Below are 14,033 nucleotides of genomic sequence, written 5' to 3'. Positions count from 1 at the left end.
CACATTCGTTACTCTCCCAGTTAGGAGTGTCCGCTGGGGTAATAATGAGTGTTAAAGGACACCACACTCGTTACTCTCCCAGTTAGGAGTGTCCGCTGGGGTAATAACGTGTGTTAAACGACACAACACTTGGTACTCTCCCAGTTAGGAGTGTCCGCTGGGGTAATAATGTGTTAAATGACACCACACTCGTTACTCTCCCAGTTAGGAGTGTCCGCTGGGGTAATAATGTGTGTTAAATGACATCACACTCGGTACTCTCCCAGTTAGGAGTGTCCGCTGGGGTAATAATGTGTGTTAAAGGACACCACATTCGTTACTCTCCCAGTTAGGAGTGTCCGCTGGGGTAATAATGAGTGTTAAAGGACACCACACTCGTTACTCTCCCAGTTAGGAGTGTCGGCTGGGGTAATAATGTGTGTTAAAGGACACCACACTCGTTACTCTCCCAGTTAGGAGTGTCGGCTGGGGTAATAATGTGTGTTAAATGACACCACACTCGGTACTCTCCTAGTTAGGAGTGTCCGCTGGGGTAATAATGTGTGTTAAATGACACCACACTCGGTACTCTCCCAGTTAGGAGTGTCCGCTGGGGTAATAATGAGTGTTAAAGGACACCACACTCGTTACTCTCCCAGTTAGGAGTGTCCGCTGGGGTAATAATGTGTGTTAAAGGACACCACACTCGTTACTCTCCCAGTTAGGAGTGTCCGCTGGGGTAATAATGAGTGTTAAAGGATACCACACTCGTTACTCTCCCAGTTAGGAGTGTCCGCTGGGGTAATAATGTGTGTTAAAGGACACCACACTCGTTACTCTCCCAGTTAGGAGTGTCCGCTGGGGTAATAATGAGTGTTAAAGGACACCACACTCGTTACTCTCCCAGTTAGGAGTGTCCGCTGGGGTAATAATGTGTGTTAAAGGACACCACACTCGTGACTCTCCCAGTTAGGAGTGTCCGCTGGGGTAATAATGTGTTAAATGACACCACACTCGTTACTCTCCCAGTTAGGAGTGTCCGCTGGGGTAATAACGTGTGTTAAACGACACAACACTTGGTACTCTCCTAGTTAGGAGTGTCCACTGGGGTAATAATGTGTGTTAAATGACACCACACTCGTTACTCTCCCAGTTAGGAGTGTCCGCTGGGGTAATAACGTGTGTTAAACGACACAACACTTGGTACTCTCCTAGTTAGGAGTGTCCACTGGGGTAATAATGTGTGTTAAATGACACCACTCCCAGTACCTACCTGCATGGTGTAAGAACTGTTCCAAGTCTTCACATAACTGGCAGACCGCAAATCCTGCCAGGTTATCAGGTTATGGAAAGGTTTTCCCGTTTCTCTGAAACAGATTGTGAAAATTATCACTAGAATCGACTTGAACAACATATTGTCTGCTGTAACTTGGGAAAACTGTTGTGTATCCTATTTAAAAACTGAATATATCTCAAAGTTTCTGCCATATGGTACGAAGGGGAGAATTACATATCATAAAATCTTGGAAATTAATGGAAATACTGTTTAAAATTTGTCAAAGTTCATTAAATGCAATGTTCAATTTCAAAAGATTTCAAACCCATAACCATCAAAGGGCCATTCAAATATTACATAATGCTATTTTTGTCAAAAATTAGACACCCTCCCTTACACTAGATCATACACACACCCAAAATATTATGTAATGCTTGGAGACACCCACTCCCACCCTTCCCATTCATAAAAAAGTCATGCGATGAATGTAATATAATTTTAACATACTGTTTTGCGATTTGGGAAAGTGCAGATATGCATTTCAACTCTTATTTATAATTCTTACGAGGGCTGTAGCCAGGATTTTGTTTTTGGGGGGGGGGGGGCGATGAATTCTTGGAATGAATAAATATGGAAGACTCAAGACACTAGGGAGTTTGGGGGCATATCCTCCAGGAAAGTTTGAAATCTAGAGGCTTTGAAATACCTTTTTGCAGCAATTTCAGGGAGGTTACATATTACTTAAAATGTCAATGTCAATATCAATAAGTTTCTATTATTTTTACCAGATTTTGTTTGTTGCCCCCCCCCCCCCCGCTAGCTATGGCCCTGTTTATTGCGTGTATACATCTTAATATAATATATAACTACCTACGTTAAGCATTGTCGCTATGACAGAGTGTTTATGAAAAAAAGGTTTGGTAATAAATAAAGAGTAACACAATGCTGTTAAATACACCTACCCCCTGTACACTACCGAACATCTGGACCTACACCCACCCACTCTGTGTACCCTACATAACGTTTGGATCTACACCCACCCACCCTGTGTACACTACATAACGTTTGGACCTACACCCACCCACCCTGTGTACGCTACATAACGTTTGGACCTACACCCACCCACCCTGTGTACACTACATAACGTTTGGACCTACACCCACCCACCCTGTGTACACTACATAACGTTTGGACCTACACCCACCCACCCTGTGTACGCTACATAACGTTTGGACCTACACCCACCCACCCTGTGTACGCTACATAACGTTTGGACCTACACCCACCCACCCTGTGTACGCTACATAACGTTTGGACCTACACCCACCCACCCTGTGTACGCTACATAACGTTTGGACCTACACCCACCCACCCTGTGTACGCTACATAACGTTTGGACCTACACCCACCCACCCTGTGTACGCTACATAACGTTTGGACCTACACCCACCCACCCTGTGTACGCTACATAACGTTTGGACCTACACCCACCCACCCTGTGTACGCTACATAACGTTTGGACCTACACCCACCCACCCTGTGTACGCTACATAACGTTTGGACCTACACCCACCCACCCTGTGTACGCTACATAACGTTTGGACCTACACCCACCCACCCTGTGTACGCTACATAACGTTTGGACCTACACCCACCCACCCTGTGTACGCTACATAACGTTTGGACCTACACCCACCCACCCTGTGTACGCTACATAACGTTTGGACCTACACCCACCCACCCTGTGTACGCTACATAACGTTTGGACCTACACCCACCCACCCTGTGTACGCTACATAATGTTTGGACCTACACCCACCCACCCTGTGTACGCTACATAACGTTTGGACCTACACCCACCCACCCTGTGTACGCTACATAACGTTTGGACCTACACCCACCCACCCTGTGTACGCTACATAACGTTTGGACCTACACCCACCCACCCTGTGTACGCTACATAACGTTTGGACCTACACCCACCCACCCTGTGTACGCTACATAACGTTTGGACCTACACCCACCCACCCTGTGTACGCTACATAACGTTTGGACCTACACCCACCCACCCTGTGTACGCTACATAACGTTTGGACCTACACCCACCCACCCTGTGTACGCTACATAACGTTTGGACCTACACCCACCCACCCTGTGTACGCTACATAACATTTGGACCTACACCCACCCACCCTGTGTACGCTACATAACGTTTGGACCTACACCACCCACCCCTAGAATGTTACGTAATATCTGAATGGCCCCAAGTAGGGCAACTTATGGTCCATTTTGTTTATTATTACGTAACCTCAATATATTTTCTGGCAAAAGTGCATATAAAAGATCCCTTGCTGCATTAGAAAAAAATGTTATGGGTTTTATCTGATGACTACGTGTCAGAATTACCAAATGTTTGACATCCAAAAGCTGATGTTTACTTAATCAATATGCTCTAGTGGTGTCATTAAAGAGAAGAAAGGTTTAACTGACCTGTCCCAGGTGATGAACGTGCCCCGCTGTGTAGCTATCGCCATGCACTTCAACTGATGAAGCTGGAGACCTGAAGCTGACAAACAAAACACTTCATTCGTAAATCATCTAGAGAATACTCAACGAGCTACAAGGCAATACTCAACGAGCTACGAGGCAGTACTCAACAAGCTATGAGGCAGTACTCAACAAGCTACGAGGCAACACTCAATGAGCTACAAGGCAACACTCAACGAGTTACGAGGCAGTACTCAACGAGCTACGAGGCAATACTAAATGAGCTATGAGGCAGTACTCGAGCTACGAGGCAATACTGTTTATCTTGCACCAGTGAATGGATATTGGCAACAACAATTCACAAGTGCAAGATAAACAGTATTGCAGAGTAGTGAGTTCAGGCCTGTGGAATTAGACTTTTTTTTTTTAGACTATTTGGTAGTAAATATTATCGCTTGCTTGAGATTTTTCCTCAAATCTTATGACCACTTTCATTTGCCATATATAAAACCAACCATTCGTCAGCACAGCTTTATTCAAAATTTTGAGTCGCCAAACGGGCTAATGGGTTTTGATATTGATTCGCTCAGTATGGTTTTTTACCGTTTTGGGCATTATCAACTTTTATCTTTTTATGGAAGATTTTCAAATGATACTGTTGTTGAAAACAAGTTTGCAAGATGAGAACAAGAGACAGTGTTGCGTCATAGCTGTGACATACGTATTGCTGATGACGTAAGTTACTTGTTGAGATGACAGCCAACAGGGAAACTACATGTATTCTTACACACAATTAATGGCTATAGTGAAGCACTGTTTATGACATCAAAACGTATCTAGGGGAAGACATTTTTTTTTGTTTCCCTAGGGAAAGATCATTTTTCTTTTCCCACTTCTCTCTGCCCACGTGGATAATAACTTATTTTATTACCCATATGGGCTCAAATATATATAAAGGATTTGTCACAAGTATTTTTTAATATGGAAAATACCAAATGAGTCTATGTTAATTGGTATTTACATGGATTGTGAATTGTTCCTACAGGTGGGAGACGGTATCGGGCTGCGAACCCTGTACCACTACCAGCCATATGTCCGATGGCTTAACCAGGACACCACTGAGGCAGGTTTGGTTAACGACCACATAGATAACGAGAGGAAACCCAGTAAGGGATCTTTTATATGCACCATCCCACAGACCAGATTGTTAACCATTTGTGGAGCACTGGCTGAAATGAGAAATAGCCCAATGGACCAACCAACAGGGATTGATCCTAGACAAACTGTGCATACCGCCTATCAGGCAAAATAAAGCATTCCTCTAAAATAAAGTATTTTATATGATGCACAATGGAAACAAATGTAACAGCTAGTCGACATTTACTGTACGATGATGATATTTACTTGTTAAAATCACTCCAATCACTTGATGAACACATGCATAGACCTTGCTGTTTTTGATGAACACACAGACCTTGCTGTTTTTGATGAACACACAGACCTTGCTGTTTTTGAAGAACACACAGATCTTGCTGTTTTTGATGAACACACAGAATTTGCTGTTTTTGATGAACACACAGACCTTGCTGTTTTTGAGGAACACACAGATCTTGCTGTTTTTGATGAACACACAGACCTTGCTGTTTTTGACGAACACATAGACCTTGCTGTTTTTGACGAACACATAGACCTTGCTGTTTTTGATGAACACATAGACCTTGCTGTTTCTGCTGTCACGATATTACCAATGATGTAAAGCTTTTAATTTCAAAAAATATTGAGGTGGATTTCACCCCCATGCATGGTGAAATTTAGTAGAATAGGGAGGGAAGGAGGGAAGGAAATGTTTTTATTAACGACGCACTCAACACATTTTATTTATGGTTATATGGCATCAGACACATGGTTAAGGACCACACATATATTGAGAGAGGAAACCTGCTGTCGCCATGTCATGGGTTACTCTTTTCCATTAGAAGTAGGCAATCTTTTATATGCACCATCCCACGGCCTTTGATATACAAGTCGTGGTGCACTGGCTGGAACAATAAATAGCCCAATGGGCCCACCGACAGGAATCTATCCCAGACCGGCCGTGCATCGAGCAAGCGAGATCATTCTTCTTATCTTTAACGCAGTCTTTCACAAACAAGATCACTCTTCTCACCTTTAATGTAGTCTTTCACAGACGAGATCACTCTTCTCACCTTTAACGCAGTCTTTCACAGATGAGATCACTTTTCCCACCTTTAACACAGTCTTTCACAGACGAGATCACTCTTCTCACCTTTAACAGTCTTTCACAGAACAGATCACTCTTCTCACCTTTAACAGTCTTTCACAGATGAGATCACTCTTCTCACCTTTAACGCAGTCTTTCACAGATGAGATCATTTTTCTCACCTTTAACGCAGTTTTTCACAGACGAGATCACTCTTCTCAACTTTAAGGCAGTCTTTCACAGACGAGATCACTCTTCTCACCTTTAACGCAGTCTTTCACAGACAAGATCACTCTTCTCACCTTTAACGCAGTCTTTCACAGACGAGATCACTCTTCTCACCTTTAACGCAGTCTTTCACAGACGAGATCACTCTTCCCACCTTTAACGCAGTCTTTCACAGACGAGATCACTCTTCCCACCTTTAACGCAGTCTTTCACAGACGAGATCACTCTTCCCACCTTTAATGCAGTCTTTCACAGAACAGATCACTCTTCTCACCTTTAATGCAGTCTTTCACAGATGAGATCACTCTTCTCACCTTTAATGCAGTCTTTCACAGAACAGATCACTCTTCTCACCTATAACGCAGTCTTTCACAGACGAGATTACTCTTCTCACCTTTAACACAGTCTTTCACAGACGAGATCACTCTTCTCACCTTTAACGCAATCTTTCACAGACGAGATCACTCTTCTCACCTTTAACGCAGTCTTTCACAGACGAGATCACTTGTTCAACCAGTCTGTCAGGATCCATCTCCATCCAGCCAGTCTTAGGGTGCAGGATTTCTACCTGAAACCATTATAGGAAATGAATGAATGAATGAATGAATGAATGAAAGAAGGAAGGAAATAGTTTATTTAACGACGCACTCAACAAAATTTAGTTATGGTTATATGGCGTCGGACATATGGTTGAGGACCACAGATGCTGTCGCCACTTCATAGGTTACTCCTTTCGATTAGCAGCAAGGGATCTTTTATATGCACCATCCCATAGACAGGATAGCACATACCACAGCCTTTGATGTGAATGTATGAATGAATGAATGAATTGAATGAATGGATGTTTAACAACACACCAGCAAGAAAAATACACTAACGGTAAATGCAAAAATTAAGTGATGATCAACATTAATATAAAAATTCAAGAGTTAAATTAAAACACAGTGTAAAATTTGTTTTGTTTAATGACACCACTAGAGCACATTGATTTATTAATCATCGGCTATTGGATGTCAAACATTTGGTAATTTTGACATATAGTCTTAGAGAGAAAACCTGCTACATTTTTTTATTAATAGTAAGGGATCTTTTATATGCATCATCCCACAGACAAGATAGCACATGCCACAGCCTTTGATATATCAGTCGTGGTGCACAGGGTGGAATGAGAAATATATAGCCCAATGGGCCCATTGACGGGGATTGATCCTAGACCAACCGCACATCAGGCAAACATTTTACCAGTTCATCCCGCCGCCTCGAGATGCAAAACACACTCCAAGTTACATTGTTTTACAATAGTCACTTACAACCAGGTTAATGTTAATCTGTATCTGGCAAGGCTCTGCCAAGACAAATACTGATTGACTAGACGATGTTGATAGTTTACAATAGTCACTTACAACCAGGTCAATGTTAATCTGTATCTGGCAAGGCTCTGCCAAGACAAATACTGATTGACTAGACGATGTTGATAGTTTACAATAGTCACTTACAACCAGGTCAATGTTAATCTGTATCTGGCAAGGCTCTGCCAAGACAAATACTGATTGACTAGACGATGTTGATAGTTTACAATAGTCACTTACAACCAGGTCAGTGGTAATCTGTATCTGGCAAGGCTCTGCCAAGATACATACTGATTAACTAGACGATGTTGATAGTTTACATATCGGGTATTAAAAAACACAAGTAGCAAATTCTATTTATCATATAGCACTTCTAAAATAACAGTTTCATTCGATATTTAGTAAATCACAGTACTAAAGAGTAAAGTCCATTGGTAATATGATGTCATCACAATTAGCACAAATTAGTTTGACATCACTAAATCTTACGAAAACATTACGCTCAGGTATACAGGTCTTGTTAACATGTAAACAAATGATCCACACAGGCAGTAACACATTATTACCTTGCAAATTTGCATATACCTTTAAATTAGCATACCATTATTACACGGGTTAATACACTAAATTATCACATGGGTTTATGACATGGATATCAATGAGCAAGTCATATAGTAATTTAAAGGACTTTATCAGCTATGTTTCTACACTCAGATAATTATCACATGGGTTTATGACATGGATATCATGAGCAAGTCGTATAGTAATTTAAAGGACTTTATCAGCTATGTTTCTACACTCAGATAATTATCACATGGGTTTATGACATGGATATCATGAGCAAGTCGTATAGTAATTTAAAGGACTTTATCAGCTATGTTTCTACACTCAGATAATTATCACATGGGTTTATGACATGGATATCATGAGCAAGTCGTATAGTAATTTAAAGGACTTTATCAGCTATGTTTCTACACTCAGATAATTATCACATGGGTTTATGACATGGATATCATGAGCAAGTCGTATAGTAATTTAAAGGACTTTATCAGCTATGTTTCTACACTCAGATAATTATCACATGGGTTTATGACATGGATATCATGAGCAAGTCATATAGTAATTTAAAGGACTTTATCAGCTATGTTTCTACACTCAGATAATTATCACATGGGTTTATGACATGGATATCATGAGCAAGTCATATAGTAATTTAAAGGACTTTATCAGCTATGTTTCTACACTCAGATAATTATCACATGGGTTTATGACATGGATATCATGAGCAAGTCATATAGTAATTTAAAGGACTTTATCAGCTATGTTTCTACACTCAGATAATTATCACATGGGTTTATGACATGGATATCATGAGCAAGTCATATAGTAATTTAAAGGACTTTATCAGCTATGTTTCTACACTCAGATAATCTGTACCAAAGGCTATGTTGTTTTTTATTCCCGATGTTGAGGTAAAAACTTCCCAATCTGAATGTAATTAATTCCCATTTTGTATTATTCAGTGTTCGAAATAATAAGCACTTGTCCGTTTGTCCCGACAAGTGAAAATCTATTCGGACAAGCAAAATGGGTATCGGTGGTTGTCCAGTGGACAAGTGAAAATGTTCAGTGCAGTTTCATTGTTAATATAATAATATTGGCGGACAAGTAGATTTCTAGATGTATTTGTCCAGTGGATTCTGCTTATTTCTATATCACTGTTGTTATATAAAGATATATTTTGAATATGATATGTAACTTTTGACAAAGACCCCTTCCCTCACCTATAACATTTGATAATGCCAAATAAATATATTAATTTAGATAAATGCATAGTATTACTTTTTTAAATTCTAACTTAGATTAATGAGATTTTTCGAATTATTGAAACTGGGTGTCAAATTTGAGAAATAAAATTCATGATTACATACCTATTCAATTTTACTATACAGGCACAGTGGAAGCAAGTAGACTGAGATTGAGGGTCCAAAGCAAAGTTTCTAGTGGGTTCGAGGGGTATGCTCTCCCGTAAAATTTTGAAACCTACATGTAGATGTCCTGAAATCATAATTCCCTGCATTCTACAAGTAAAACCGGCCTCGGTGGCGTCGTGGTAGGCCATCGGTCTACAGGTTGGTAGGTACTGGGTTCGGACCCCAGTCGAGGCATGGGATTTTTAATCCAGATACCGACTCCAAACCCTGAGTGAGTGCTCCGCAAGGCTCAATGGGTAGGTGTAAACCACTTGCACCGACCAGTGATCCATAACTGGTTCAACAAAGGCCATGGTTTGTGCTATTCTGCCTGTGGGAAGCGCAAATAAAAGATCCCTTGCTGCTAATCGGAAGAGTAGCCCATATAGTGGTGACAGCGGGTTTCCTCTCAAAATCTGCGTGGTCCTTAACCATATGTCTGATGCCATATAACCGTAAATAAAATGTGTTGAGTGCATCGTTAAATAAAACATTTCTTTCTTTCTTTCTACAAGTAAAATCTCTGCCTTAAGATTTAATATCCAATAATATTTTTGATTTAGCCCCACTGTTTGCTATAGTGATAAAGACATCTTCAAACCATGTGATAAATTTTCAATCTGGACCGGAACTTGTAAATGGGGAATTCCCTTTTTATTTTTACTGGAGTTAGCACCTTTTATTACAGACTACAAATTATGTTACATTGTCTTTGAAACATTACACAAGGCTGTCGCAGAGTATGATCCTTAATGTTAAGTAAATCCATGAAAGGAGTTTTGATTAATAGATTAAAGAAAGTGTAGTTATGTTAAATTAAAAATGTTTTTTGTTTGCTTCCTATTTATTGCACTTGTTTATTTTGCGCAAGAACATACCATGAGGCGATATGTATAAATTATTGCGCAAAATAAACTCATACAATAAATAGGAAACGAAAACAATGTATGTAAAGTTCTGTATATGTATTATATATCTCCTAACTTGTGTGTCAATGATAAAAATTATAAACTTTATAAATAAACACAAGAAGAATGTTTTGCTCACTTTCTGTCTGCTGGTTCCCTTGATATTGGCATCTTTGTCGTAAATGTGACAACATAGAACCGTTGTCCCAATATCCAATGAAAGCACATACTGGTTTTCATCTCCTGACCCTGACCGTGTGTCATATGACCTTGACACAGGTGTACCATCTTCAGACATTCTTCTGTGTAGCAAGCTACAACCAATAATAAGAAAGCAAAATAATGATTAATATAACAACAAACTTGCTAAATTCATGTTAAAATATAAACTGTAAAATGGTTTAAAATGGTTTAAGTAAGCATATAGGTGTGACTCCTTATTAATCCTGGGGTGGGATGTAGCCCAGTGGTAAAGCGCTCACTTGATGCATGGTTGGTCTTGGATCAATCCCCGTAAGGGAACTATTGGGCTACCACAGGTCTGTCTGTGGGATGGGGTATATAATGGAAAAATGTAGCAGGTTTTCTCTCTAAGACTATATATCAAAATTACCAAATGTCTGACATTCAATAGCCGATGATTGATTAATAAATCAATGTGCTCTAGTGGTGTCGTTAAACAAAACAAACAAACTATAAATTTAGTGTCATGAAAAATTTGCATTTTGTCTGCATGGTCTCGCTAAATTTGCTAATATTTTATTCACACTAACATTTCCTGACTTACAGTAAATGAAAACTGAACAAATTGTTTAAACATAACTAAATCAAGAATTCTACGGAATTCTAGGGAAACGTCTCACCTACTATAAACACAAGGTGTGCACTTGGGTTTCTTTTACTTCAGGCCTTTGGATTTATTGGAAATGATCATTTCCAGTACCGTTTCGGGAGTGTGTCGGTAATTTCCAGTACCGTGTCGGGAGTGTGTCGGTAAAATCACAAAACGATCATTTCCAGTACCGTGTCGATAATTTCCAGTACCGTGTCGGGAGTGTGTCGGTAATTTCCAGTACCGTGTCGGGAGTGTGTCAGTAATTTCCAGTACCGTGGCGGGAGTGTGTCGGTAAAATCACAAAACCAAAATTTGTGTTTCCCATGATTATTATATCAAGTAATATATATTTAATTATTTTTTAAAAACAGTTTCCGATGGGTTCCCATGATCACAAAGCATGGAACCGAAAAAGTATTTCCCATGAAATTTGACATCCTATGGCCTGTACTAGCTTGCCACTCAGTTGTAAAGTACTGTGTATATGTTTATAAAGAGGTATACATTACGAAACTCCCAAACTGGGAAAAACTTTATTTATATCTCATCACTATATTTTGTAAGATTTATAAGAGGTAGATGTTAAGCAAATAATTTATTACTATTTCTACCACCTAAATAAGCACTAAATTGGCTGTTATATGTAGCAAAGTTTCCTATGTGAGCATCAAGAACTGTTGCAACAGCCATAAATATTAGCAGTCATCCATTTCGGTAGCTAAAACATGTACAGGCCTCTGAAAATTGCAAGAGCGATAGTTTGGTTTGTGCATCGCTCGCATATACATGTATATAGTTTTGCGTAACCCATTTTTCGTGGATTTACAACATCATTTACATGGTCATGACGGGTTATGTAAAATTGAAATAGGCTACCTGAATTTGTTTTTGTGTAACCCATAAATGGTTTATGTAAATGTTCAATTCTCGGTCAGGAAGGAAGGAAATGGTATATTTAACGACGCACTCAACACATTTTATTTATGGTTACATGGCATCGGACATATGGTTAAGTACCACACAGATATTGAAGGAGGAAACCCGCTGTCGCCACTTCATGGGCTACTCTTTTTGATTAGCAGCAAGGGATCTTTCATATGCACCATTCCACAGACAGGATACCACTGGTTCAATTCTCAGAGGCCTGGAGTAGTGGATTAGATGTTCAGTGTTTTATCAAAACATATATGTGTTTATGTTTGCTTGTTGTACTTATTTATAACAATGCTTAGAAATAATTTAAGGCAAACTACAAAATGGTGTCTTCAACAACCAATGCTAACAGATCACATTCTTGGAATGAGAATATACATAACAATTTTGAGGTCTCATTAGTTTCCTTGTAAATGAATGGTTATAATGGTAAAATTGTTTGCTTAAGAATATAAGATGCATTCATACTTTTAATGAATATATTACAAAAACTCCAAAAAAGATTTTGTTTAAATGTTAAAACTATATATTTTTGGTAAGTATATGTGAAGACAGTTTTGCCAGAAGTTATTACAATCATGTAACTTCAATAACCAGATAACCGTACAGCTGATGACATAAAAACCAAAACAAATTAAAATGATATTTACTTCCAATTTGCTGTCTTTCAAAATCATAGAAAAAAAAGGTTATTAACATATATACCATGTTTGCGAGGATTTATATGGGTGGGACTGTACCCCCTTCGTCCCCACTAGATACTGTACCCCCTTCGTCCCCACTAGATACTGTACCCCCTTCGTCCCCACTAGATACTGTACTAGATACTGTACCCTTTCGTCCCCACTAGATACTGTACCCCCTTCGTCCCCACTAGATACTGTACCCCCTTCGTCCCCACTAGATACTGTACCCCCTTCGTCCCCACTAGATACTGTACCCCCTTCGTCCCCACTAGATACTGTACCCCCTTCGTCCCCACTAGATACTGTACCCCCTTCGTCCCCACTAGATACTGTACCCCCTTCGTCCCCACTAGATACTGTACCCCCTTCGTCCCCACTAGATACTGTACCCCCTTCGTCCCCACTAGATACTGTACCCCCCCCTTCGTCCCCCACTAGATACTGTACCCCCTTCCCCCACTAGATACTGTACCCCCTTCGTCCCCACTAGATACTGTACCCCCTTCGTCCCCACTAGATACTGTGCCCCCTTCGTCCCCACTAGATACTGTGCCACCTTCATCCTCACTAGATATTGTGCCCACTAGATACTGTGCCCCCTTCGTCCCCACTAGATACTGTACCCCCTTCGTCCCCACTAGATACTGTACCCCCTTCGTCCCCACTAGATACTGTACCCCCTTCGTCCCCACTAGATACTGTACCCCCTTCGTCCCCACTAGATACTGTACCCCCTTCGTCCCCACTAGATACTGTGCCCCCTTCGTCCCCACTAGATACTGTGCCCCCTTCGTCCCCACTAGATACTGTACCCCCTTCGTTGTCCCCACTAGATACTGTACCCCTTCGTCCCCACTAGATACTGTACCCCCTTCGTCCCCACTAGATACTGTACCCCCTTCGTCCCCACTAGATACTGTACCCCCCTTCGTCCCCACTAGATACTGTACCCCCTTCGTCCCCACTAGATACTGTACCCCCTTCGTCCCCACTAGATACTGTACCCCCTTCGTCCCCACTAGATACTGTACCCCCTTCGTCCCCACTAGATACTGAGCCCCCTTCGTCCCCACTAGATACCGAGCCCCCTTCGTCCCCACTAGATACTGAGCCCCCTTCGTCCCCACTAGATACTGAGCCCCTTCGTCCCCACTAGAT

The 14,033-nt window shown here is 40.7% G+C and overlaps 2 protein-coding genes across 3 annotated transcripts in view; both read right to left on the bottom strand.

Annotated features, from left to right (window-relative positions):
• The window catches only part of LOC121374264 (putative glycerol kinase 5), a 53,719-nt gene that overhangs the window by 36,528 nt on the left and 3,158 nt on the right, over positions 1–14,033 (bottom strand). For both annotated transcript variants that reach the window (XM_041501298.1, XM_041501306.1), the window contains exons 2-5: positions 10,561–10,735; positions 6,666–6,759; positions 3,746–3,821; positions 1,253–1,346 (exon numbers count right to left, since the gene is read on the bottom strand). In XM_041501298.1, coding sequence (XP_041357232.1) covers positions 1,253–1,346; positions 3,746–3,821; positions 6,666–6,759; positions 10,561–10,719 — 423 coding nt within the window. In that variant the 5' untranslated portion in view covers positions 10,720–10,735. The remainder of the gene's footprint in view (positions 1–1,252; positions 1,347–3,745; positions 3,822–6,665; positions 6,760–10,560; positions 10,736–14,033) is intronic.
• The window catches only part of LOC121377381 (macrophage receptor MARCO-like), a 1,256-nt gene continuing 532 nt past the window's right edge, over positions 13,310–14,033 (bottom strand). Inside the window, exon 2 of the mRNA XM_041505394.1 lies at positions 13,310–14,027. Within this exon, the coding sequence (XP_041361328.1) occupies positions 13,310–14,027 (718 nt within the window). The remainder of the gene's footprint in view (positions 14,028–14,033) is intronic.

This window comes from Gigantopelta aegis, chromosome 1, assembly GCF_016097555.1.
Source record: "Gigantopelta aegis isolate Gae_Host chromosome 1, Gae_host_genome, whole genome shotgun sequence".
Taxonomy (NCBI): domain Eukaryota; kingdom Metazoa; phylum Mollusca; class Gastropoda; order Neomphalida; family Peltospiridae; genus Gigantopelta; species Gigantopelta aegis.
The sequence above is the reverse complement of the archived record's forward strand: the minus strand, read 5'-3'. Positions and strand labels throughout refer to the sequence as shown.